The 27915-nt window shown below is 41.6% G+C and overlaps 1 protein-coding gene across 2 annotated transcripts; it reads right to left on the bottom strand.

The window, feature by feature from the left end:
- Positions 1 to 1031: 1031 nt before the first annotated feature.
- On the bottom strand, positions 1032 to 26706 carry nsd1a (nuclear receptor binding SET domain protein 1a). 2 transcript variants are annotated; one of them, XM_014008731.1, is made up of 23 exons: positions 25812 to 26706; positions 22754 to 23628; positions 20815 to 20956; positions 20524 to 20696; positions 18711 to 20439; positions 18497 to 18621; positions 17350 to 17557; positions 17159 to 17262; positions 17025 to 17084; positions 16729 to 16905; positions 16548 to 16640; positions 14905 to 15028; positions 14575 to 14775; positions 14278 to 14457; positions 12713 to 12869; positions 12409 to 12614; positions 12208 to 12320; positions 8945 to 9214; positions 8745 to 8861; positions 8517 to 8658; positions 8331 to 8437; positions 5020 to 5224; positions 1032 to 2365 (listed from the first exon to the last, which is right to left on the bottom strand). In XM_014008731.1, exons 2-23 carry the CDS (start codon positions 23609 to 23611, stop codon positions 1575 to 1577), a joined length of 6282 nt encoding a protein of 2093 aa, XP_013864185.1. In that variant the 5' UTR covers positions 23612 to 23628; positions 25812 to 26706; the 3' UTR covers positions 1032 to 1574. The 2 variants fall into 2 exon arrangements, with proteins under 2 accessions (XP_013864185.1, XP_013864175.1); XM_014008721.1 differs by having other exon boundaries at positions 16729 to 16917.
- Between the last annotated feature and the right edge of the window lie 1209 nt (positions 26707 to 27915).

The raw sequence follows: 27915 nt of genomic DNA on the forward strand, positions 1-27915 counted from the left end.
AAAATGTTACACAAATGATTTAATATTAACTGGATCAACAGCTAATTTTTATCCAGAGTAAGGAAGTATTTCAGTTGGAGGGGGGCTGTGGGCARGCATCACTAACCACTTGTATGTTTTGGCAAATTACAACTGACAAGATTATTTAGCATTAGGCAAAAATAATGCCACTTACACCCAAAACATTACAAAATAAAAGGTACTTAAATGCTCCATGACTAAAATCGTAAAACTTTGCACACAAACATACATGTATAATAAGACTTGATTTAGAAAACATCTGTATTGTTTGACGTTAGTTTTTGTTTGACTGTTTAAATCAGGGACAAGTCAAGCTCTCAGTGAATGAGAACAAGACCGTCAATTTCCGTCATCGGGTTGCAAAGGCAGCAGGTCTAAGAAAGAAACCCAGACATCCCTCTCCACGGTGATACTGGGGGATACCAAGGTGTTCCCTGGACAAAGAGGATCCCTTCAGGGAGTCCTGGGTCTCCTACTAGCGGGACGTGCCTGGAACACCTCTTAAGGGAGGCTTTCTAATTACATGCACAAACCACCTCAAATTCCCCATTAATTCCATAAATATGTATTTGTATGTGTACGTCCTCTGGATGCTATAGCACCCTCAGCACCCCTGCTTCCCATGGTCTTGTTCTCATCCACCGAGAGCTTGACTTGTCCCGATATAAACCATCAAACAAAAACTCAAGTCTTTCAAACAACACATATAATTTGCCTTTTTAACATCGTTTGATTAAATAAAATTCATATTTAAGAAACTGATCAACAAAATACAAACTTAGAACTCTCTCCACAACAATTAAAATTTCTTCTACTAGATTTTTTCACTTGTTAAAAAACTGAATACTAAAATAATATTGTATAATTTTCTTTTAATTTAGTGAGTGGAAGAGAAGTAACTCCTGGAAAAGTCCTGGGACTGAAAGCAGGTGGACATCTCTTCCCCACCCTTGACTGCATATTCAGAAGTAAAAACATTTAACATTTAATGTAATAAGAGTCCAAACACGTTGTGTGATGAAAATCATCAATACTCTTGATGATTCCAGTGGGTTTTATTGTTTTTCACTTCTCACAAGCAGGTGCTGTTTAGCCTAACTGTAACATGGACCAGTGAGAACACTATTCTGACGACTCCTGGAAATATAGAAAGAGAACATTAAAGACGACAACAGAAGACGTCCTTGTGATGAGTGAGTTTGGTCAGGCGAAACGTATCACCTCTTTTTTTACAGTCCAAATATTATTGTTATTTTCTTTTTTTTTTTTTGAAAAAGCCTAGAAATGTAAACGGTGAGAACAAAAAAAAAAAAGACAAAACGAACAAAACAAGAGCACCAAACACAAACAAAAAAAAAAGAAAAGATTTGGACAGAAGTAAAAAGAGACTGAGAGAAACGACAGTTCTGTCTTTAGCACCAGAACACATCCCCGCGGTCAGTCTGGAGATGAGAAGGCAACCATGTACCACAGTGAAGGCAGTGCTGCGTTCAAGTACTGTAGGTACCAAAAGATTCAACTCCTTTAGTTCTGTCAGTGTTTACAGAGAGCTGTTACTTATCATCATCCTCCTCCACCTGTCCCCACTCCTCCACTTCTCCATCTTCTGCATCTTCATGGACGTACTCATCCCAAGTGTCATACACATCCCCTCCTTCCTCCTCCTCCTCCTCCTCCTCATCTTCCAGATGATTTCCTCCATACGGTGGCTCATCCACCTCGCCCTCCACTATTTCCATCTCCTCGAGCTCATCCTCACCCTCCTCCGCATCGTCTTCTTCCTCATCATCATCGTCGTCATCATCGTCTTCCTCCTCTTCCTCATCTAAACCACACACATCCTCGTCCCCCGCCTCCCCGTCCTCCCGGGACGCAGGTTTCTCTTCAGTTGTGTCCATGAGGTAAGACCTGCTGGAGGGCGTGAAGCTGGAGGTGGCGGTCTTGGTGTTGATGTAGAGGCGAGGGGGCGGCTCCCGACTGGACGAATCGGTCGGGCCGAGAGGGGAGCCGACGGGGGCAGAGGACGAAGAGGACGATGAGGACGATGACCAAGAAGAGGCGGCCCCTCTGGAGCGCGGGACCAGCGAGGGGGAGATGGGCACGGCGGTGGCGGCTCCAGGCCTCACGGAGGCCACGTCGGGCGTGTATTCGCGGATCTCCCCCGGCTCCAGCGGCTCGGGTCCACATGGGTCGTGCTCTCTGCAGGACAACTTGCCGTCCAGTTTGGAGATGAAGAGCATGCTGTCCCGGTGCTCCTTGCAGTACGAGCTGGGGCACATCTCGCAGAACGAAGCCGCTTCTTTACCGCACTCGTCACACTGGTGCCACGGACACTCCCACCGGCCTGGAGACGAGAGGAGAGTCGGTCATCTGAACCGGAAGGACAGCTTCTGGTTTGGGTTTAAAGGAACTGAACACTCACTGCTGCCTTCACTGCAACTTGAATTTAAAACAGTCAAATCCTCTGCAGTTGCTTCGTGTTGTTAATAATTATAGACTATTGTCAAAAAGGTATAAATTTTATTAACATCAGAAAAACAATGAACTCTTGACTACTGTTTAATATTTTAATAAAATTAAGCTCATAAGTGTAATTTTGTTTTCTGTTTAGTTTAAAATTCTGTTTTTCCATTTGTCACTAAATGCATCATCACTGCATGCACCAATGAACATTAGCAACTAATAAAATTGGCCTTGATGGGAAAAAACATTTAAATATATTGAATATTGAAAATTTATTGGAATATGTATAAATATTATACACTTCCTGTCACCTTTTATACCAGAATTTTAAATGAAGTTCATCCTTTAGAGTTAAAGCAGTTTAGCAAATTTAAATCTTGAAAGCGATTTCGTGCAAGACCCCACGCAACATCACGTGATCTCAAACAGAGCTCAGAACGTGTGTCGAGGAAGACTCTCAGCTACCACCACACCTGGTGGTGGGCACAGCTAACAAAAGAAGTTAGGTTCACTAGCAACTACTCCGCTATACAAGAATCTTAGCTCTGCTAACACTAAACTGCTAAACAGATCAAACCTTTGTGGAAGCTAACACTAACCGCTAAGACGACTGTCAATCAGCCTGTGTCTTCATCTCAGTGAATTATTGTACCAGCAGCTTAAATTTATCATATTTTAAAGGTAAATTACACACCCACTACCAATACCTTACTAATACCTCCTGCTCACAAAGCTCCGTATCCAAAAACCTGCATATTCTTTTGTTTAAAATCTGTCTATTCAGTAAGAAAAGTAACAAATGTTTGTCCTTTTTTTAAAATCGTTCTTTTGATCAAGTTTGAATTTTTAAAAATATTGTTTGAAGTTGGTCAGTGGCAGTGGTGGGCAGCGCTAATCCAAAAATGAGCTCCGCAATTTCTAAAGCGCTTATGAAAATATTTAGGTCCGCAACTTCAAAAGTGCTTATGCCATAGAAAAAAATAGCGGAGGCTAATTTTAAAGCGCAAGTTCAATTTGACACTTACTAGCTGGCAACAATTCATGTACAATATATGCACAACACTGCCAACTAGTGGTGTATGAACTCTTTTACAACTTAATTCTACAACCATTGATTCCTGGGGATGTGATTTCCTGACACAGAACTTTGGCTCCTGGTGTAAAGATTAAAAAGTTGTTGAGGATTGCTAGTTCGGGCTGCTTCTTTGTCTTTTTCTTTTATTTGTTGTAGATTTTTCATTAAAGAAGCATCAATAAAGCAATTTTAAAACTTTTTATTGGAAAACTGAAGCGATGCATTCTGGGTACATGACGGATTTGATTTGTGWCGGGAAACGAAAGCACGGAGTACAGGAAACTATCTTCCCTTCAAAATAAGAGCTTGGATTTTAAAGTTTTCCATGTAGTTGCTCCAGTTGACCACTAGATGTCTGTCTTTGTCAGCATAAGTCTATAACCCGTTGCTARGACCAATTACATCAAGTATTGAGCTCCAGCGTTTAAACTTTTTTTTAAAAAAAAGGAGCTCCGATTGTAAAGTAAAATAAATCAATACATACAAAATTGTAGTACAGATTACAAACATCAACTGTTTTTGCTATTGCCTTCCTGCTACATAAGCTGACACAAAGCATTGTGCGAAATCAGAACCCTGACCAAAAGCAACAGTCAGCAAAGATGTATACCTTCTCAATAAGTGTGTTTATCTGGGAGGGGTGTTGTTGGATAGATCACGTGTGTTGTGATTCATTGACAGCCATACCTTCCGTTGTTCAAGATAATGATGACTGGTAGATAATTAGTTATTAGCGGTACTTCATTTTAAATTTTAGAAAGCGCAAATCCGTTTATGAATTATAAAAATTAGTAGGACCGCTAAAGCACAAATGAAATATTTAGGTCCGCAATTAGCGGATTTGCGCTTTAGCGGGCTGGTGCCCACCACTGGTCAGTGGTTTCCAAGGTTAGCAAAAAAGCTAATCTGCTAAATGAGAAGCTAGTTATGCTATTAGCAGAACCCCGCTCACCGCTGACCACACCAACTTCAGCCCAACGCCTGTCAAACAGACTGATTTTTAGGCATTTTTTGTGTTGGATAGAGTCAGTTGGCTGTGGTAGCCATCTTGAATTGAGTTGACTTCAAAAGATGGAGCTGATACGTATATGATGGAGGTAAATAGAAAAGGATGTACTAACCACTCCCAGCTAATGCTTATTTTAATCACGGTTTTCCAAAACCTGGGCTACTTAAAGCATGACTCGTGACAAAGCTTTATCCAGAAGAAGGATCATTTGTCAGCTACTTGTGTTCTGTACGCTCTCTTCAGGAGTTACTGAGTGTAATCTGAGGTTGTTAAACAAAACAAAACACCCCACAGAAAAGAGAAGTTTAACGTCACTATGCCACCCAACACTGGCCCCAAAGAAAAAAAGGTTTGGTTCTTCAGTCCTGTTGTATTAAAACACGATGGACACGTCATTAAACCCACAGAAAATCACATCAAGCGGTCAAATACTTAAAAACTGAATCAATACCTGCAGGTCTTTTGGCCAGGTTGAGGCAGTCAGCGTGGTAGACTTTGGGACACCCCGGCTTCTTACAGGACACAATCTGACCCCCGTCCCCACAGCTGAAGCACTCGTCTTCCCTCTCCTTCGTCACTTGTTGTTTGGTCTTCCTCTTCATGCCGACTCTCCTCCTCCCGTCCTTTACTTTCACCTTCTCAGCTGGTGGCTGGTTCTAAACAACAACGGGGAAGAAAACACTTACACRTTACACCAGGGCTATTCAACTAAACTGCTCCGGGGGCTACAGTCAACAGCTGAGGAGCCAAACATCCAGCATTTAAAGTTATTGTGTAAATAAACCAAGTATTACAAAGATATGTTACCTCTGAATTAGTTTATTTTGCTGCATTTAATCATGAACACAACATACAGAACCCTATAAAAAGTAGCGCTAATTAAACAAAAAGAACACATTATGCCTCCTATTATTAGACACAAATAATATTTTGACATCTCGACTTGCCAAATTTTCAAACCAGTATTATTTTCCCTTTCATCATTTTATCTTCAACTGCTTGTAGTTTTAACTGTCTTGAGTGTTTATAGAAATGGTTTTTACCAGCTTCTAGCCAAGATTCTGATGTTTCTGTAGATACCAAACATGTCTGTGTTTAACTAAATGAACTTAGAGTAATTAAAGTAGAAAACCAGGGGGTTTGAGCTTAAGAGATGAATGGACCAATTGGTGGGCCGAACTTTGGTCACTCGCGGGCCGGATGTGGCCCGTGGGCCGCCAGTTGAATAGCCCTGCCTTACACTTACTTACAGGTTGTAACTTTAGCAGGGCTGGGACTTTAACGCTTTAACTGTGATTAATTAATTAATTAATTTACAGAAAAAAATAACTTAAAAAATTAAATCCCATTCTTAGTTCCCTACTTCCTGTTGTGAGTCTCTCTCTGTAGCTTATATAATAATAAATTATAATTTTTTTTTACTTATTTACTGATATTCAAAAATAGCTTTAATAGAGGGTCACATGAATATTTGAACCTGTTCTGAGTATACAGGTGAACCCTGTAGCTCCTCCCTGAGTTCAGCAGGATGGATTCTGTCAGTTCTGACAGAGCTCCTGCAGTTTAAGAGGAATATGACCCATAATCTTCATTTCTGTTCAGAAGAGTTAATCTGAGTTTTATATTTGATTGTTAGGCTTTATTCACACCTGGAGTTGGCTTTAATCTGTGCTACTGAAACATTACATTAGATTAAAAAGTAAATGTTTTTTTTTTTCTTTAGATTTAAGTCAAGGGCGTAACTTTGTGCTGAAAGTTGGTGGGGACGCACCGTGGGGGACGGAGTCTGACGCACCCACAGTTGTGCGAGCAGGTTTTTCTGTTGTTCATGTCTTCAGTGTGTGCTCAGTTTAACTGTCTGCACCCATCAACAACTGAACACCAGATGTTTCTGTTGTGATGCAGTAATACTCAAACCATATTAACTGAGATTATGTTCACCTTCATTCAACCATGTACTGTACCAGCCCTTTAAACTCACTAAGAATACAGTTTGATAATCAACCATAGTTTCATACAGCAGACACACAGGTGTGTTGGTTTATTCTCACACATAAGAAGTCTTATAATATTAAAGGACACACTGGAGGGGGGTCTGGGGGTCCTCCCCCAGAAATTTTTGAATAAATTAGAAGCTATTTCCTGATTTCTAATATATTTTAACAGGTTGTTAAAGATACTTTTACTCTCCATAAACACCTGATTTAATGACTGGAGACAGATTCTTCATTAAACTAGTTGCATCGTCCTGTTTTTAAATTCAGTTATAACTCAGATAATTAAATTAATGTGATAATTTATCCCAAACAAGCTTAGAGGAGGTTTTTACATTTATTTATAAGATCGATATGTGGAGGTTTGGAACTGATTAGAAGCTAATGATTGATGGATGGACATTTATTTACTGACCTTTTATTTAACCGGGAAAATCCCAATTATGAAAACTAATTTCTACCACTTCCTACAAATACAAGTTAAATTTAAATAAGCCTATCACTTTTCTACTGGTCAAAATAAAATAAATTGTTAAGCATGCTAGATTATGTCTTTATATCAGTAATTTATTTCATTAAGTTCACACAGCTGACTAGAATGTACTCAAAATAACATTTTATATTTCCTTCACACCTGCCCATCACCTTCATCTCTTACCTGAGACACCCTGTCCTACCTGAGACCCTCTGTCCTACCTGAGACACCCTGTCCTACCTGAGACACCCTGTCCTACCTGCTGCCTCTGACTCTCTGTATCCAGCTCTACATCAACAGATAGATTAAGTATTATGTTTTTACTGCACCTGAATTCAGTCAGCTTTAAAAAGTCAAGAAAATAATGTGTAAATTACGAAGATAGCAGATTAAATTAGAGAGATAATCTGTGATTTATGAATGTAAATTAAAACAGGGAATCAATAAATATCACCAGAGTGGACCTGGACTCAATCTTAGCATTAAAATACAGTTTAACTGATAAAAAAAACCCTCAATAATAATGTCATCACTAAATGATTGCTAACGTTAGCTGATAGATAACTAGCAGCAAGCTAACTTTTCATAAGAAAAATAACTGTCCTACTTTTTGACTTATTTTTGGTCCTTTGTAAAGAATAAAGTTTTCCAGGAGCTGGACGTTATCAGACCATTACCTGCTCCAGTAGCTCTGAGGCTCTGACCACCACTTTGTTTTACAGCAGGCAGCTAGCACCACCCCCCGCGCGTGTATCTGCGTGCGCGAGTGTACGTGTCTGCACTTCAGACTCTGAAGTTCAGAGAAAAGGAAGGAAGGGAGGGGAAAGGTGTCGCAGGTTCTCAGTAGCGCTCCTGTACGGGATGAGAAGCACTAGCAGGAGCGGGGAGGGGGCGGAAGACAGGAAGCGGCGCAGCTACTTTTCTTTTCTTCTTCTCGGAAAAAGGTAGACACAGCAGTTGCTGCTGCCTACTGTCGGGAAATGTAGATGCATGCAAAGGAAAAAAGATGTGCGATTATTGGTGGGGACTGTCCCTGTCCAGCCAAAGTTGGTGGGGAAATGTCCACACCAGTCCTTCAGAAAGTTACGCCCTTGGTTAAAGTCTTTTCATACTTTGATTCAGCAAAAAACTATAATTTTCAAATTGCTATTTGATAAACATGCGATTAAAATGCAATCAATCAAGATTAATTAATTACAAGGTTTGAAATTAACTCAATTTTTTTCGATCGCACCCCAGCTCCAAAATGTAGCCAGAGCTACTCCGAGGGCCATGTGGTTTAGGCCGATTTACCTTTGGTCGAACACCCAGGAAGCCGCTACAGTTTGGTGCTCCGCATTTACAGACGGTCTTCCCGTTCCCGCGACACTCAAGGTTGTAGTTGAAAGTCAGCTCCACACCTAAAAAGGCGTTTCAGATTCATGTAAAAACAAATTGTTTGATATTTCTGCGACAGATAAAAACGAGACGCGTTCAAACCTTCTGGGATGTCCTGCAGAGCAAACAAGCCAACCCTGGTGTCCCCGTTCACTGTCCACTTCTGAGTCTCACAGTTGGGCTGGCAGCTGTGGTTCATAAAGCGAGCCTGGTTCCCTTTGGGTCCAGCATCAATGATCCGGTCCTGCATTAAGAACAGAAAGGGCAGGTTTGGTTAGCAGGAATCGCCCGAACTTCACTATAAATCCAGTGTCGTTGGAAGGGAATCACCTTGTCCAGCGTGAGCATGTAGAAGTTACAGATGTCGTTCTCCTGAGCGTGTTTGATCCGGGCTCGACACTCTTCCTCGTCGATCACCTCTCCCACGTACTCACTCACAAACGTTCCCTGAAAAGGACCAAAGACAAACGATGAAATAGAAGTCGCTGCTCAAAAAAAAAGATAAATTGTTGTCTGTCACAGTCGTCTACCTTCTTGATGTCCGACACAGCCCGCAGACCCCAGCCGCAGGACAGCGACCTGAAAATCTCCAGAGAGGTGTACTCGCGCTTGATGAATGCCTGGTTCTGACAGCGCTCGCCCGCCGTGCACACCTGAGGGTGGCACTCGTACAGCAGCATGCGGTTAATGCACTCCGAGTCCACGCCACAGGGGTTTTCGTCAGACGCCTTGCAGTTGCAGCGCGGGATCTCCGACAGGTCGGCCGTGATGATCTGCACCTTCCCGATGGGCCGGTTCACCTGAGGAGACACAGGCAGGGACAAGTAATTTTATTATTGTGCATTTTTGTAAGGTGAAAATTAAACACCCAGGCTCAAATACGGACTGCATGTACATCGCTGAGCTTTGGTTTAAAGGGATCCACGGTTACCTCTAACCTCTAACATTAGAGATTATAATCATTTACTTCAACTATAAAAAGACTGTAGGCTGTTAAGATTTATACATTTTAAAGTATGAATGCATTTGAATCTGTGTGGATTCAGAAAAAAACACAATGAATTCAAACTTTTACACCCAAACCTTGTTTTTAAAAGTCACTGAAGTTGTGTGCTACATAATCATCCCATCCTGAAAAAATAATGGTTCCATTAAAATGTTAAAAAGTCAAAAATGAGCTTGACATCCACACACACGGRGGGTGTATGTAAGGTCCTGACCTGTAACTGTGTAAACAGGCTTCCAGGGTTGGACATGGTTCAGCGGAAAATCAGRGGAACTGATTTTTTTCACTTAGCTTTTCATTAACTTTACCCGTTAGTGAACCAGTTAGCTTCTGCTAAATTAGGTTTTGCCATCTTTAAGTGTGCTAACAGCTAACTAACAAGCTAACATCAACAGGTTTGCGTCAGCCCCACCTGTCTTCAGCTGGAAGGGGACGAAGACGTGAGTCAAACTGAGTAACCATTGTCTTAATAGTTAGCAATTAACTGTTAGTGTTAGCTTCCACTAATTTTACTTGTTTAGCTGTTTAGTTAGCTTCCCCTAAATTGTTTACATGTTTAGTGGTTTAGCATTAGCTTCCTCTAAGGTTTTTACATGTTTAGTGGTTTAGTGTTAGCTTCCTCTAAGTTTTTACATGTTTAGTTGTTTATCATTAGCTTCCTTTCAGTTTTTATGCATTTAGTGGTTTAGCATTAGCTTCCTCTAAGATTTTTACATGTTTAGTGGTTTAGTGTTCGCTTCCTCTAAGGCAGAGGAGCCCAAAGTGGGGCCCGCGGGCCACATTTGGCCCACCAAGCCATTTGATTTGGCCCACCAACAGTTGCCAAAGTTACAAGGTTGTAACCTGTTATCCTATGTAGAAACACAGTATTTCCATTGGTCAAATGATTATATAAAAGGGCTGTAGTGAAGGTAGTTTTCAGTCATGGTGCTGACTTTATCTTTGATTTAATAGGATTAAACATGAAACATGAAATGACAACAAGAAATATTTAGATCAGATTTAACCCCACATGTAGATTTGCACACTTTATAAGGCCACAAAACTCATATTTTATCACTTTATGATATGTCCCATGAGCCTTTGCTGCTTGAGCGTATGGCAGACTTTCTCCAAGTGCTCAGACTAAAATAAAAGAGGACCATTGCACAGCTTAATCATTAAAAATAAAGGACTTTATTTACAAATATTTGTATTTCATGTATTATATAACTGCATTTGGCCCGCAGCCKTGGATAGATTTTCATTTTGGCCCCCTCGGGGAAAATGTTTGGGCACCACTGCTCTAAGGTTTTTACATATTTAGCGGTTTACGGGTAGCTTCCTCTAAGTTTTTTTTAAACATATTTAGTGGTTTAGTGTTAGCTTCCTCTAAGTTTTTTACATATTTAGTGGTTTAGTGTTAGCTTCATCTAAGGTTTTTACATATTTAGTGGTTTAGTGTTAGCTTCCTCTAAGGTTTTTACATATTTAGTGGTTTAGTGTTAGCTTAATCTAAGGTTTTTACATATTTAGTGGTTTAGTGTTAGCTTCCTCTAAGTTTTTTACATATTTAGTGGTTTAGTGTTAGCTTAATCTAAGGTTTTTACATATTTAGTGGTTTAGTGTTAGCTTCCTCTAAGTTTTTTACATATTTAGTGGTTTAGTGTTAGCTTAATCTAAGGTTTTTACATATTTAGTGGTTTAGTGTTAGCTTCATCTAAGGTTTTTACATATTTAGCGGTTTACGGGTAGCTTCCTCTAAGTTTTTTTTAAACATATTTAGTGGTTTAGTGTTAGCTTCCTCTAAGTTTTTTACATATTTAGTGGTTTAGTGTTAGCTTAATCTAAGGTTTTTACATATTTAGCGGTTTACGGGTAGCTTTCTATAAGTTTTTTTTAACATATTTAGTGGTTTAGTGTTAGCTTCATCTAAGGTTTTTACATATTTAGTGGTTTAGTGTTAGCTTAATCTAAGGTTTTTACATATTTAGCGGTTTAGGGGTAGCTTCCTCTAAGTTTTTTACATATTTAGTGGTTTAGTGTTAGCTTAATCTAAGGTTTTTACATATTTAGCGGTTTAGGGGTAGCTTCCTCTAAGTTTTTTACATATTTAGTGGTTTAGTGTTAGCTTAATCTAAGGTTTTTACATATTTAGCGGTTTAGGGGTAGCTTCCTCTAAGTTTTTTACATATTTAGTGGTTTAGTGTTAGCTTAATCTAAGGTTTTTACATATTTAGCGGTTTAGGGGTAGCTTCCTCTAAGTTTTTTACATATTTAGTGGTTTAGCATTAGCTTCCTCTAAGGTCTTTACATGCTTAGCGATTTAGTGTTAGCTTCCTCTAAGGTTTTTACATGTTTAGTGGTTTAGCATTAGCTTCCTCTAAGTTTTTTTTTACATATTTAGTGGTTTAGGGTTAGCTTCATCTAAGGATTTTTTTTTACAAATTTAGTGGTTTAGCATTAGCTTCATCTAAGTTTTGTTTACATATTTAGTGGTTTAGGGTTAGCTTCCTCTAAGGTTTTTACACATTTAGTGGTTTAGCGTTAGCTTCCTCTTAAGTTTTTTACGCTTAGTGGTTTAGTGTTAGCTTCCTCTAAGGTTTTTACATGTTTAGTGGTTTAGCGTTAGCTTCCTCTAAGGTTTTTACATATTTAGTGGTTTAGGGGTAGCTTCCTCTAAGGTTTTTACATGTTTAACATTAGCGAAGCTTTATTTTTAGCTAGCAGATTAAGAGTTAAAAAAAACTAACATTCTGGTTAGCTGTGCCCACCTCTGCAGGCTACAGAGTGCAGCAGTTTATTTACCTTGATGTGTTTGTAAGGAGGTGGTTTCTTGTCATTCTTCCGGTCCTCCTGTAGCTGCTTCATCTGCTTCTCCGCCTGCAGCTCTCTGAACCGTTCTGCAGCTTCAGTCAGAGCTGCAGAAACAAAACACACAAGTTTCACCACAGCTCAAAGCAAAAGGAGGYGAGGATTCACAGTTGGATGCTCATGACAAACACATACCTTTCTTATACACAGCGTCTGCACCTTTGCCCATTTTCTCTATGTTGTGAGTGTCGCCCTCCATGTAGGGGAAGACTCTGGCCTGATACGTCCACACAAAATCTTTGGAGCCAAAGAAGTGCACGGGGAACTCTCCCACGTCGTGCTTCATCCTCAGAATATTATTGGGGACATATTTGGACAGGCAGACTTCTGCAGGCCACCATCTGAAAGGGTCAGATCGGGTTTCAGGGACAAAGACACGGTACACTGGCTGCTGCGTGGAACTGTTGTGTGTATGGATTAAGAGCTGTTGAGCCCTTACCTGTAACGCCCCCATTTGACCCACAGTATGTCCTTAATACGAGGTTTCCTTCCGGCTTTGCAGTCGTTGCAGTACCAGCTACCCTGAGGCATCTCGATGTTCAAACACTCGCGGTGAAAAGCAGCGGGACAGGCTTCACAGCAAAGCAAACTGCCCCCTGAACAATTACAGGAAGTTTGTTTTATTTGTTGCCCAAAATACTAGTCTTCTACAGACAAAGAAGGATGAAGCAGCACAGTTTTAATATTTAAATAAGAAGAAAACACTGAAGCTGGTTTATTTTCAACTAACCAAACACCATCTTTGTTTGGCTTCTTTTTTTTTTTGGCCTTCAAAAGGACATTTCTTATAAAAACAGTGAAAGAATGAAAGAAAATGTTTGTGAAGTATGACTGAATTATTTCAACTGCAGACATTTAATAAGTGATTAATCACAAGTTACCTAACAACACATTTTATTTCTCTTATTTAGTTTGAGTTAATGAACAAGAGTGTAGAGGAAAAAGGGTGAAAAAACCCTAATTTTGACATCTGCAGGCACAAATGTAAATATGTATTAACTATATTATATATAATATATTTTGGTAATTTACTTCACATTGCAGTAAAATGAAGAACTTACAAAACAAAAACAAAAAAAAGGTAAGTTATTATAATCTGACTAAAAGTTTATTCAGGGTTCCTATAGCTTAAGGCTAGTTAAATCTAAGACTTTTTAATGCTTTTTAATGCCACTTGAAAGGAAATTTAAGATCGTCACAATAAACACAAATGTGAAAAATAAAAAATTACAATTTTACCCAAATGTTTATTTTAATGCAAAACAACTTGCTGTGGTAAATTTGGCAAATTGTTTAAAAAAAGTTACCAATTATTTTAATATTTTAGACAAATGCAGTCATCTTATTTACAAAGTGTTAACATTTTTAAGACCTCTGAAAGATTGATTTAAGACATTTTAAGGCCTTATCTTTGGATTGATGAATTCAATGCCTTTTAAGATTTTTTAAGGATTCGCGGGAACCCTGTTATTTCTCCTCCCATTTTTTATATTTCTTGTAATCTTCTTAATTGAGCTTCAACAATATTTTTTTCGATTTTCTAAAAGGTATTTTAAATGTCTTTTTTTGTGGCTTTGACTGCTCTTTTGCATATTTTCGGTTCAGTCACTGTGTCTGACTGTGACACCATATTAGACTGATTAAATAAGAAAAGTGAACAAGTGGAGGACAAAATAAAAGCATAAGAAAACAAAATGTGCCAAACAGGAGCAGCCCGAGTAGGGAAGAAAACCATTGTAAGGCTTTCAAAAAAATGTAGAAATAAAAGCCACTTTAAAACATTACACYAAAGCCTAGAAGCTTCGAATAAAAATAAAAGTATAAAAAAATTGAGGGATGACTTTTCAAAAGCACCTGTTTTATGTTGTTAATTACTTTCAAAACCTGAGCAGAGATCAACGAGGACGCAGTTTTCCGGTTGTCTGAACGGTGACAGAGCTGCACTGATTCCCCGTCTGCAAACATGGCTGACGTGTGACAGAGACACGCGGGCGTCAGGCTCACCTTCAGAGCAGACGAAGCACCAGCTGACGTTTATGTGTTCGTGGTTTTTGCAGCCTTTGCGGGGAGTGAAGTGGTTCGGACACAGGAAGCTGTTGTTGGCGAGAACCAGGCTGCCTGCCGCCATGCAGTTATCGTTGGCGTGATAGGCCACGGGACAGCGCACGCATCGAGCCAGCCGACCTGAGACACGCGTGTAACAAGTCAGAGCTTGAGCAAGATTTTAGTTTAAATATCGCGCGCCTTTTTGACTTTGACAGACATAAAAACATCAATTAATCATATTTAATGGAAGCAGACCTTTGGAGCTGCAGACGTTGAGAGGGTTGGTGATGTAGCAGGACAGACACACATGCAGGGGGCAGCGGAAGCCTTTGTTATGTGTCTGAGTGGCAGAGTAGGCCAGGATGCAGTCAGTGTGGAAGAACTTCCCACAGAGCGGAATAATGCAGCGCTTCACCCCACTGTCGGCTTTTTTGCACACAAAACACGAGTGGACACCTGGGGAGAAAAAAAAAATCAGAAACAAATTAAAAAGGTGCAGCATCTCTGCTAAAATTGTGCGACTGCGTGGATTATTGAGAATGCTGAAAGCTTTTTAGGTCTTGAGCAGACGCAAAGCAAACCCACCGGTTTTACATTCCTGACAGAGGAATTTCCCTTTGGGAGCCGTCGACAGGTTGATGCACTGCAGGTGGAAGGCTCCAAAACAGGGGCCGTCACACACCAGCAGGTCTCCGGTCCTCTCACACACCTGCAACCGACAGGAAAAATAACGACCCGCTTGCTGCAAAACACAGGACGCTAACAAACGGCTCTTTCAGAAGACGCCCCGTACCGTTACCAACGCTTGTTCTGACCAAGGTTAGAATAGTTTTGGATTTTTCATTATAGTTTTATTTTGTTTTGACTTTTTTCTTTTAATTCATTTAGTCTTAATTAGTTTTTACTGTGGATTTGCTAGTTTTTATTAGTTAGTATTGCATTTTTAATGCTTAGTTTTAGTTTAGTTTAGTTTTTATTAGTTCTAGTATTAGTTGTTTTTTTTTTACAGTTTGAATAAACATATTTGCCAATGCATCCTCAAGCTTGTGATGTTCCTGTGAGTTAACTAACCAGCAGCTGTTTGGTCACTAGTTAAAGCAGTCCATTACAGCGACACCTTGCTAAAATAATTGCATAACTCAATTATGACAACTAAAACCTTGGGCGATTACTTTAGGACGATGATAATAGTTGTCTGCTTGTTTTTCACAGGAGCTACAGAGAGAAACTAGGGTGTCAAGATAGACATTAGCCATCTTGTGTCAGCTTGCTTCATGCAGTTTTTTCCTTGAGAAGTATTCCACATATTTTATCACCTGTTTCCACTACAAGACTTGCTTTTATTTTTCTCGCATCATATTCAAAGAATTCCCAAAGTGGATTTTGCTGCTTTCTCCCAACTTTTGCGGTCGTCATTTGGCGGACGATGCTGAGCAGCAGCAGAGTGTAAACAAGTGTTGTTACAACCCACAGCTAATGTGAAACCACATCGCTAAAAAATAAATTGACAAACACTAAAACTAAGGATATTCTATCTATAATTTCAGTTAGTTTTAGTTAGTTTTGTAAAAAAGATTATACAGTTTTAGTTATTGCTTTTTCATTTTATTAGAGTTTTTATTTATTTTAGTTAACAAAAATGTTTTTTTCTATTTCAGTTTTTGTTATTTAGTTACTTTTAGTTAACTATAATAACCCTGGCTCTGACCACCCAAGTCCATTTAAAAAACAAACGAAGGTGGTCTGTTGCACCTCTGTATCGTAGTGCTGACTGACACTTTCGGGGACCACCCAGCCGTGGGTTTCTTAAGTCAAACCACCAGATTAAAACTTTCTGGTTTTTTTAGAGCTTCTCGAGGCAGAGGAGGAAAAAAAAAAAAAAAGAGGCTACAAACTTTATCAGCACAAAGACTGAAAGTATGCAGCGGCACAGACACAACCATGATAAGAGTCAGGTTATTTTAAAACTTAAAACCTTTAAAAAGAAGCACTTGGACGGATTTCGATCTCTGCAAAAATAATAAAGGGGAAAGAGTCATTCTGTGACTCTGCAGCAGCAGGTCAGAGCAGCCGATGTCTCTTTTAATACCAATTAATAAGTGAAAGTGAAAGTGCACGTGAGCGCGGCGAGAGCGCCTCCGTCCGTGACCTCTGAATGGCCGAAGGGGGCGTCGACACGAGGTGGGCTGTCCACTGAAAGAAGCAGAAAAATCAAAGGCCTTCCTCACCTGACAGACGTTCTCCTTGGAAGACGCAGCTCCTATCCTTCCTCGGACGTCACCCTGGGAGGAGAAACTGTCGTTCAAAGCGGCCGGAAGACCCTACAAAGATCGGTTTCATCCACTGTTACTGAAAGAACGGAAGAAAAGATACAGACTGTGTTTTTTTTTTATATTACAGGATGCTCACCTCAGGTTTAGGAGTGAGTGGTTCAGCGTCTGAGTTTTGTTTCGTTTCAGAGCTGAAGGGCTCCGACTCCGGCTCCTGRTTGGGGGTTTTACACCTCCAGGGGCTGGGAGACCTGCTCTCTGAAGGCTTGGAGGCTGCAGCAGGGACTACAGGTGCACTCGGGGCGGGCTTCTCTTTCTTGGATCCAAACTATCCAACGTTATAAACAGTTAAATAGAACTTTAGTGCTTTTGGTGCATAAAATAATAATAAAAAATAATCCCAAGTTTCTCCTTTATCTTTCTTTGTTAAATCACCTGAGKTTTCTTGACCGACACATTCACCTCCGTTGTAATGCTAAGCTGCCGCTTTTGCTCCTGGACACAGAAATGAGAAACCGGATCAATGTTTTGTCACAGCACAACAATAAAACCAGACGTCTGTACCATACCCTCTTCTTTCCAGAAGCGGAAACCACTTCTTCTATGGTACAATCCAGCACCTTGTGGGACAGTTTCCTCGACCTCTTTCTTTCTTGAATTACTGTTCCCATGTCTAAAACAAAACGAAAGTAACAAACCGGTATTTCAGCGACGAGCTGATGCAGCTGTKAACACATCAGTGAGTAAACGAGACACTCACCCGGTTCAGGAGGTAGATCGGTTTCCTCGGCTGCGTCGCCGCAGGTTTGCGTCGTGACAGGAGACACCGGCGGCTCTGAGAGTGAAAGTGCGTCCCGGGGCGGACTCGTCTGGACCTGAGCCTCGGTGGGCTCCGCTGACCAAGAGTTGGAGGCATCAGTCYCTTCTGCAGCGCTGAGTTCATGAAGTGCTGTTGTCCCTGAGGTCTCCTGATCAATTAAACACGACCATACATCACCGTCAGGATTAAATGATGTCGTTCAACACAAGTTTCTAAAATTATACCTTATTTATATCTAAACAAAAAGAAAAACATTCATGTGAATCTCATCTACCAGTGAACCACTGAACTCCAATTAATCTCTACTTTACAGGAATTGTTTAAAAATGATGGTTGATGAAGGTTTTAGTGAAGTACAAAGCTGCTAAATGTTGCTAAAAAGCACTAAAGTCATTTGTTTTTAATGGTAGAATAAGCAGAATATTTCTAAATAATTTCTGAGATTATTCAAAAGGCCTAAAATGTCTATTTTTTTATTATCTGAAATCTGGAGTATCGTTTTTTATGGTTAGCATAACAAATCTATTTTTACTCGGACCATAAAATAAATAAATAAAAATAAAAGTTTGTGGCAAAAGCTTCACAAGCTTGCAACTGATTTTCTTATTGGTTATAAACTTGCATTGAAAGCTTGTAAAAACAGCAGCCGCCACAGATCTTTGAGGTTTTCAAATCTTCTGACTGAACATTGTTTTCACAAGTCGAAACATTTATTTTTTGTGCTTTTTTTTTTTTGCAGATGATGGTAGAAGTTAAGTCAAAGAAAACTGGAGTGTTTGATGCATTTTGGTCTGAAAATTATCATAGAGGTTATTGGCTGCTCTTCTTTATGATTAACAGGCTAAAACAGAACAAACAAAAAGTTAAAAATACACCAAAGCAATAAAAAAACACATTTAGATATCAATGCATTCATGTCAGCCCTCTATGTTTTATACTAAACATTACGTATTGTTTTTTTTTTTTAATGTAAAGAAAAGTGACTTGTTAGTTTAGTAAGCCATCGCTGAATCACCCTTCTAGGTTCCCTCCACACTTTCATTTGTGCTGCAGAGAAACTACAAATAAAAAAATAATAACTTCTCACCAGTTTAGAAGAATCTGAGGGGTTTTTCTTTGACTTCTTTTTGATGGAAAATATTTGTTCGTACTCCTCGGTTGACTCCAAGAGCCTTTTAGTTGGTTTGCGGAGGCGTTTGTTCTCTGATTGTCCTGTGAAAACACYTAGTGCAGACGTTAATTTCGTACTTATTTTTCTGTACGGGTTTAGACGAAAAAAAAAGGTTTGGTTTGAGTCTTACCGGCAGCGCTGCTTGCATCCGACGACTGTGAGTCATTCTCTGTGAGTTTCTCGGCTCCCAGATCAGGATCGGGAGACGCCACCACGGTGTAAGACTCCTTCGTCTCGATCACAACTTCCTCCTTAATCTTGGCGGAGACTTCCTCCACCACCTGCCAGCGCTTCTTCGGGGCCACCGCCGCTTCCGGGGTCCTCTCAAGGTAGCTGTTGGAGAGACTGAGATGAGAATCCGAGCCGCCGCGTCCGCCGCCGACCTCCCCGCTGTACGCCGTGGCTGGGTTTCTGACTTTCAGTTTGGCAGGCAGCTTCTGTTTTCTCCGCTGCTTGTCGGGGGTCTCGGAGTGAAGAGGAAAGTCCTCAAAGTGGTTGGTGTTGGCTGCCTGGATGGCTTTAGTCCAAACCTTCACCGGCGTGCTTTGGGTTAGCGCATTTTTCCCTGACGGCCCAGTTAATCGGTTCTCCGAAGCCTCGCAAGAAACTTTCAACAGATGGCTTTGTGAGGACGTGGGGATCACCAGGGGTTCTTCCTTGATCAAGTCAGCCGAAGGCGGGAGAAGCAGCGGTTTGCCTTCTTTTTCTCTCGTATCGTGCATGTCTTTTAAGAGCATCAGGAAAGTACTAAATTTATAATTTGAGTCAGGCCGAAACACCGCCTCTGAGTCGCCGTCCTCATTAACCAGTGATTTAAACGACAGCTCCTTACAGTTCTGAAAAGTGTCCACGGGGGACAAAGACGGGGAGGTAGTTGATAAATCTGAGGCAACGTTTTCCGTCTTGATGCAAACAGGTTGGAAAACGGGCTGAGCCAAACACTCCTGCTTCGGTTTGCCTATCAAGCCGTTGAGAGTTGGTTTCTTGCTGAGTTTTCTCGGGCGCCGCTTCGGAGAGTTCACGAAGGKCAAAGCACTACTGAGCGACTCCCACACCGGAGACAGTTCGGTTTTGACGGGAGCTTTAATCGGTGTGAGATCCAAACAGTCGTGGACTGGATCAGGTGCTGGGATGTGGCTCGAGGCCAGTGTGTCGCCGAGATCCGGCTCTTCCGCCGTCCTCAAACGGCTGCCGGCAGGCAGGTCCTCCGAGCGTTCTTCCTCCGAACCGTGAGACGAGCCGACGCGAGCCGCCAAACTCTGATCAGAATTCACATTTTTAGGAGACGATTTGTTTGTAAGAACTTTGGGAGATTCGTAGGAACTGGACTGGCTCAGTTTTTTGGGTTTTTTTACTTGAAAAGATCCTTGATTGTTTCTGTTCGACGTGTCCACGCTGTGTATCGGGGAAATCGCCGTGCGTTTCGGACGGTGCAGCATTGGAACTGAATCCAGGTCGGCATAAGGCGAGTCCTTTGGCTCGTCTTTCAGTGCACGTGTTTTTGAGTGGAACTGGCCGGCCGCGTGCGAGACAGCCGAGTCCTTCGAACCGCCGACTATATGAGAAAATATGTCCGACAAACGCTTCTTTTTCTTCCTGACAGCTTTGCTCTTACCGGCTGGAACAGTGGAGTTTTTGAGAAYATGGTGACCATTTCTGTTCAGAGTCAGACCAGGCGAAGGGGGTCGGGCACAGACAGAGGGGCTTGTCGGCTTGTCGTCGGGAAGAGGACTGGATGTGCGCTCCTCTCCATTTGCAGATGCTGACAGCGTGCTTTCACTAGTCCTTTGTCGAAGAGGGAGCAGATACTCTGCTTCAGCCACGCTGACTTTCCACGCAGTCGACAAACTTTTGGGAATCTGCCGAGATCAGAATTAATTCTCAGAGCGGAGCTCATATTTACGCTGATTTTACTAAAACAAGTATTTTTTTTCTAAATTTACCGTGTATTTGTAGTTCTTCTCTTTCTGCTTCCCTCTACGCCTGAGGACAGGCAGCTCCTCAAACTGATATCCTCCTTCAAATGGAAGAATGACGCTCCCTGGGACCCAGGAACGCTCCGCTACATCCCCCAACGACTCCAGATAATACAGCCGACAAGGACGGGAGCTTGGAACTGAAGCCAGATTTAAAAAAGATAAATAAAGCTTGGCAAAGTTCACACAAAGACAGCCTGCCAGAAGGACACGAAGGTAAAACAACTTCAGCTAAGCAACATTCACATCCAACCTCACCTTTCATCTTAGTATGACTCCCCAGGTCTGGGTCACAGGTGACTTGGCAGGGCCACCAGGGCCGTCTGTTGAATTTTGCCCAGACCAAATCATCCTCCAGGAATTTTACAGCAGGTGGAAGCCTTTTCTTTGGGCTGTTGGACTAAACAGCACAACAAACACTTTAACATTTAAAGACAAGGCCACCGTTTACCAATAACATTGAGCTGAAGAGCTCATTTCAAGATACAGTAAAGTTACATCTGTGAAAGTGGGACTCTGTAGTAAAAACAGTTATTTAAGTATTTTAATTCGGATCAGACTGACGAGCAAATGGCTAGTCTGAGTAGGTCCAGTCAAAAAAATAAATTGATGCCACCATCCTTAAAAAATAAAGTGATCCAGTGGATCCTTCAAATTATTCTCAAATGCCTTGAAATCATGGCTCCTGAAGAATCAAATGTGTAGACACTGACWATGGGATTCTTTTATCCATTTTGTATTTTAATGTATTGCCTTGAATTGTGTCACATTTTTAGGATTTGTATTTTTTTAATGAAAGTAACTTGTTGTTTTGTATGTATTGTATTTATATCTACAAGACATTGAGGGACTACAGATGAAAACTAGCCTCCATGGCTAATTCTGGCATTTTCTGTAATATGCACTGTCCCTTCTTAAATAAATAAACAACAACATCCTAACACAGCTCTTTTCTTAAAAACTTGATAACAACTACAAACGTTATTTTATAAACCTTTACACTGCCATCAGTTTTGACAGTTATACTATTATTTATCTGAATGTTTATGATTGTGTACAAATCATGTCAGCAACAGCAACTAGTTATAACAACGCTAGTTCAGCTTGAAGCGTTTTGAAATTGCAGTCGTTTTAAATCCTGCTCTGCRCGGACTCGTGGTTAGCTCGGTAATTTGGTCGGAATTAATCTATTTCTCCAAAGCGAGACAATTGAAAGAGCTATCTACAACASGTAAGATATTTACTTCAGACGTTTTCCACAGACCCACACTTCTCATTTTGAATAATAACAAAAGAAGAAAATGTGGTGTACTGGATGGTGGCACTATCATGTTTTTATTTTTTCATGGCCGGAGAGAGCGGCCATGTTGTTCAGGTCGAAGAGAGGCTGGTGAAGCTCAATGCGGTTACCGTGACATGTTGTATAGGTCAGCACATCAGTGAAACTATGTTTTGATTTGATAGAAATGCTTGTCAGTGAATATTATATCAGGCAAAGATGTTTCTAATAAGCAGAAGCTAACCAATGAGAAACTAATATTTATATGCAATTCTATACAAAAATCAAGCCATAATAAACTTTAAATCAGGGGTGCCCAAACTTTTCCCTGAGAGGCCCAAAYAAATTCAATCTGGGGGCTCTGGGCCAAATACAATAATATACATGAAATACAAATGCTTCTTAAATTGTTGAAAATCTGACGTATGCTCAGGCAGCAAATGCACATGGAACTTTTCATAAATTATAAAATTTTAGTATTCGTGATCTTATAAAGTGTGCAAATCTAGATGTATGTTTATTTCTAATCTGAATGTCTCTTGTAATTATTGTATTTTATGATTAATCTTAATACTGAATAATGCAAAGATAAATTAAAGCACCATGAGTCAAGACTATCTGCAATACAGTCTCTTGTATAGTTGGACCAATGGTTGAAATGAGTGTTTCTACATAAAACTGGAGAATACAACCTAGTAGCCAGGACAACTGCTAGTGAGCCAAATCAAAAGGCTTGGCGGGCCGGTTTTGGCCCCCGGGCCCCACTTTGGGCAGCTCTGGTTTACACTGACAGCTTGCCCCTTCCAAAATGGAACTCGTACCACAGTGGTCAATCTTCTGAAGCCTGTGTGACACCTCTAGTCGATATACCTGATTGGACGAAACTATCAGTTCTCCAACAAGGTGTTTCAGACTCACATTAGAGTTGGTGAGAGCTGGTGACATGAGTCCAGGGTCGACAATAGAGGTAAGTTCAGCATCACTGTCCGACTCCTCACCCAGATTCCAGCCTTCTCTCATAGTGATTTCTGGCAGTGCGCTGGGGCTTAGTGTAGGGTTGAGTTCAGAAATGGTTTTGGACATCAAGTTAAAAACTGTAGGTTTGTATGTTTTTCTGTCCGCCCCCGAGCAACTTGTGCTTTTGCTCTCAGACACAGTCCGGTCCCGACTGGAGTTCGGGAGGTGGCTGAAAGGTTTAAAGTCCTCCCCGCTCTCCTGCTCTCCATCCTCCTCCTTAACGTCACTGCTGTCAAAGAGCGTGGACTCAAAATGCAGGTAGCCGTTGGGGACGGGGGAACAGTGCTCAAAGCTGTCGGGACTTCGAGGCGAGGGGAAGCCGTTCCGACTCCTGTCCCGCAGAGTCTGAAAGGGCCCCACGTCGCTGCCGGGGGACGGGGGCAGCTGGGCCAGCGGCCCTTCGAAGTCATTGTCATCAGCGTCGTCGTCGTCGCTGACGGGACTCGTGCAGAGTAGGTCATTGCGAGGGTGGAGGTCCCGATCTGGATCAGGTCTATAGAGCGCAGCGCTCAGGTGCTGCGGCCTCCTCGGCGGACTGTAGCAGCGGAATTGTTCGGTCTGGTCGTAACCCAGGAAGGCAGGCTGTCTGTGGCCGGGGGGTGACAGCTGCAGGGCCGACGACTGGCCCGAGACTCGCTTCACAATGCCACACTGGTTTCCAAAGGAAGTGCTCACGGGGCCGTGGTGGGGCCTCAGCTCTGGCTGGTTCGAACCAAACACTGAACCTTCCCTCAGACCCGGTCTGTAAGACTGATTCATGTTGTCATGCCTTTACCCTGTCAAAGGAAACAGAGGCGGGGTCAGATAAACCATCACTGAGACTTGGAGACAACACGAATGAGAGGATACAGTTCAGAAGTAGAGCTGCAGTGCAAAAAGAAATTTACAGTTCACTCATCGTGAACATTAAAGTTTTGTTTTGTTTTTGTTGGGTGGGGCTTTAACGATCGATCTGAAATGTAATTTTTTTTCCAAAACACAAAAATTAGGTGCCCAATGGTAAAAATGATACAAACAGCCTCAAATACAATATATATAGTCTGCTTCTTTCAGCTGGTCCCACTTCAGGGGTCACTACAGAGAGCCATCGTCCATCACACTCTGTCCTCACCCCAACTACCTCCATGTCCTCTCTAACTGCATCCACATGGCCCCTCTTTGTCTTTTTTCCTGGCAGATGCGTCGCCAACATCCTTCTACCACTGTCCCCACCCCGACATGTCCAAACCGTCTCAGTCTGGCCGTTTTAAGTGCGCAACTTCACCTCTCTAAGCTCTCTTCCACCTGTTCCCTGTTCTCACTACAGATCACAGTGTCATCTGCAAACAATCCACAGGGATTCCTGCTTGACCTCATCTATTGGTCTGTCTACCTGTCTCTGATCCTTGATGCAGTCCCGCCTCCATCGTGAAGCCGTCTATCACTCCTGCAGCACATCTCACCACGATCCTGCTGTCCTCATACAGTCTAATATACATCTCTGCCACTCCACATCTCGTCATACACCGCAGCTCCTACCTCAGTTCCTTGTTATATGTTTTTTTTTCTAAAGAAACAATGAAGTTCCCTCTGATGCTCTCAACAAAAAAAAAAAAAAAAAAAAAAACATACCAGGCCACTAATATTTGCCTTAAGAAACTCTTTTGTCATTCTCACTGGAAAGTTGACCACTTTTCTTGACTCGACTTGTTCATTTAAAATTGGTCGGTTTCCTGCCGAGAACCTGTTTTTTTAGGGACAGTCCACACATTTTCATTGGGACAGAGGTCTGAAAAAGAAGAGCATTTCAGAAGTTTAATGTTAGCCTGTTTTATCCAATCAGAAAATGTTTATAATGCTTGTGATCATGGTCCTGTTGGGATGCCCAGATGTGTCCAAGTTTACCTAGCAGTCGATTTGACGAGGAAGCTGAAGGATTTGAAGCTAGTMCTCCGGCCCCACGACACGATGCTACCACCTTGCTTGACCGTTTGCAGTGTTCATTGCCTCCTCTGACGCAAAGGCCGTTGGACATCGCCCGTGTGGCCAGCTCCAAATTTCAAATCGAGCTTGAAGATGTCGCTTTTTGAGCCATAGCTTGTTTATTAACTTATTTATTTTTGGTTTGTTTTTAGTCGGCACTCTTTGGAAGTCCACGATGATATACAGCTAGCTTCACTGCTGACTTGGACGTTGCTGTTCCAGCAGTTTCCAGTTCTAACAACCCGGACTACTTTTTCTTTCACCCGAGGGTGAACAGGTTATTCCAACAACCAAATCACCTTTAAGCCAGCAAAGAGAAACTCTCAGCTGCAGTCAATCGTGATCACTAATTAGATGTTAAAAGGCCATGACGAGTTCAAGCCAGTCTAGAACCAGTCATTAGCAGATGTAGGTGAATGTGTGTTTGTGTGTGTACAACTTAAGACACTGTGGATTAGAGGAAAACATTAAACTCAAGCTTGATCTCCCAGGTTAATTAATTTTTGTATAATATTCCTTGAGAATAATGGTTCTAATGAATTATGACACTCGTGTGTGTTACGGGTGTGTGACTTCTTCCTACCTGTATAATCAGGGGTAAAATACACACACACACACTCTCTCACACACACACACCATCATATGAAATATGGCCTCCTTTAAAGGCCAGCCGGACGGAAGAAGACAAAAACACTGAACACACAGCCTCTAAACGCGTTTCATTCACGAGCTCTTCGCTTAAAAATAAAAAAACCACACATATCAGGGTTGTGTTTGATCCTCACGGGTCATGGCGGAGCTGGATCCAGTGGAGGTGGTGACACCGACAGACTGAGCGGCTCTCTCACACACAAAACAGGCTACAGCCGCACAGCGAGCCAAAGCCCAAACACACACACAACAACAAAAAAACAGGCTCTAATCGACAGTTTAAGTTCACCACACCGTGTCAACACGTGGAGGGGTGAAAGGAATAAAGGGAAGACACAAAACTCACCATTTGGAGGTCGGTCACCGAGAAGAGCGGATCCCTGAGAATCATGTGGCACAAAGCGAGAGGTTGTGTCGGTGAGGGGAGGCAGCTCTGCACAATCCCAGCTGCAGCTTGTAGGCCAAGGCTGGGGCTCTCAGCAGCTCTCATTCTCGGCACTTCATCAGCGGCCCTCTCTCTCTCTCTGTCCCTTTCTAGAAAACTGTCACCTCTTCAACACCAAAACAAGGAAATCCCCATCTGACACCGCCGGTCCACTCATCACAGACACACAKGGCGCCTGATTTGAACTACATGGTTTCTTCCTGTGCGGTGCTGCTGTCGAACTGCCCCTGGTTATGTTAAAACAAGCCCAGACTGCTTGGTGAGAAGCAACCAATCGGCACCGCTACCCAACCCCCCTGTCTGCAGAGGGCCGTGACACTCACCCCACACATACACACACATATACACACAAGAAAGCAAATAAACGTGCACGCTATTAAAAAAAAAGGCAGGTGAAGTTACAGAAAATAAGTCGCATATTTTAAATTAGTGATAAGGTAGAAACCTGCGCAGAATCACTGTTTTATAGCAATGTTTTTGTTTCTGCTTAAAAAAAACGATTAGTCGATTGAACAAAAACGGGTACGAGTCGCTTATAAGCAGGCGCGCGCACATGACGAGGGCCTAAACTCTCCGCGCGCCATGTTGTCTCTGTCTCAGCAGAGACAGGAGGAAACACACAGGCCGCTAGGCGCTCGGTAAAAAAAATGTCAGACCGAGAGAGATTTAACTCGGTTCCGAGCGTTTCCGTCTCGAGTGAACAATGTTTTAAAAATCAAGGCGCAAATCTGCGCAAAGAGAGCGAGAGAAGGAGAACAAACAAACAAACAAAAAAAGTTCGCTGCTGCGGCCCCGGCCCAGTCCGGCTTTGATGTTTTAAAGCCTGAATCGACAACATCCAGCAAAAACAAACTGCGCTGACGGCAGACACACCTCACCAATGAGGCATATACACCTAAATATAAATATACCTCAATGGGCTGCACTATATCAGAGCTTTACGAGTCATTTCTTGGACATTTGTAGAAATAAAAGCCTGTCAGCTTTGACAAAGAGCGCGTTTACATTAAAACGCAAGTCCCAGTTCTATTTGTTAACCCATATGCCTTAAAATGTGTTAGAGTCGTTTAATAAAAATAAAGGTATAATTACAAGATGATTACTATTGTCTAGAGGCACGCGCCCCCTGTGTCTGCTTGAAGAATTACATGTAATTTGACAGGAAGTAGTGCAGCCCATTCACATTTAAAATATTAACAGGCTTATTACCAAGAAGCATCGTTTCAATTCACCAAACACAACCTTCTGTGATACTTTTAGAGTAAAGGTATAGTTTTGTTTTGACCTTTATTTGTTTTTGATTTAGAGAAAAAATTACCTTTTTGGCCCACCGAGTGTTTGTTAGCAAAATATCTCATGAACCAGTGGACAGGTTTTATTGAAATCACTGAACGCACATCTACAGCTAATTAACTTTTAGAGTTAATCTAAGTTAAGAGGGCCGCCTCAGCTAGGAGACTTTAACAAACAGGAAAATGGCTTCAACTCAGCCAATTTTGAGTATTTTGAGCGAAAGAAAATGGCGTGGTAGTAGCTGAACGTGACACCCGCCTCAGAGCAGTAGTGAATAATTCCTTGCGTTAAACTTTGCTGTCAACTGTCTGTTAGCAAAATATCTCACGAATCACCAGATTTTAATGAGGCTTTCAGAAATGTAATCACTGTATGGTTCTCTGAAATGCATTAACTTTCGAAGTCATCCCGATTCAAGCTGACCATCGTAGAGAAATGAAATTCAACACAATTTTTCATTGAGCTAAAATTTGGGGTGGTAGTCGCTGAGAGTCATCATCAACAATCGCTTCAAGGGCAGCACATGTCATTAATAGGGCTGTGTATTGGCAAGAATTTGGCAATACGATACATATCATGACAGAGGGGTCACGATACGATATATCCCGATATATTGCGATACTATAAGCAAGGCGATGTATTGCGATTTTTTTTGTCCAAAAATTCTATTAAACAAAAACCTCTTACAGGGGAAAAAAAGAAAAACCAAAAT

The sequence above is a fragment of the Austrofundulus limnaeus genome, unplaced genomic scaffold (genome assembly GCF_001266775.1).
Source record: "Austrofundulus limnaeus strain Quisiro unplaced genomic scaffold, Austrofundulus_limnaeus-1.0 Scaffold1, whole genome shotgun sequence".
Classification (NCBI taxonomy): domain Eukaryota; kingdom Metazoa; phylum Chordata; class Actinopteri; order Cyprinodontiformes; family Rivulidae; genus Austrofundulus; species Austrofundulus limnaeus.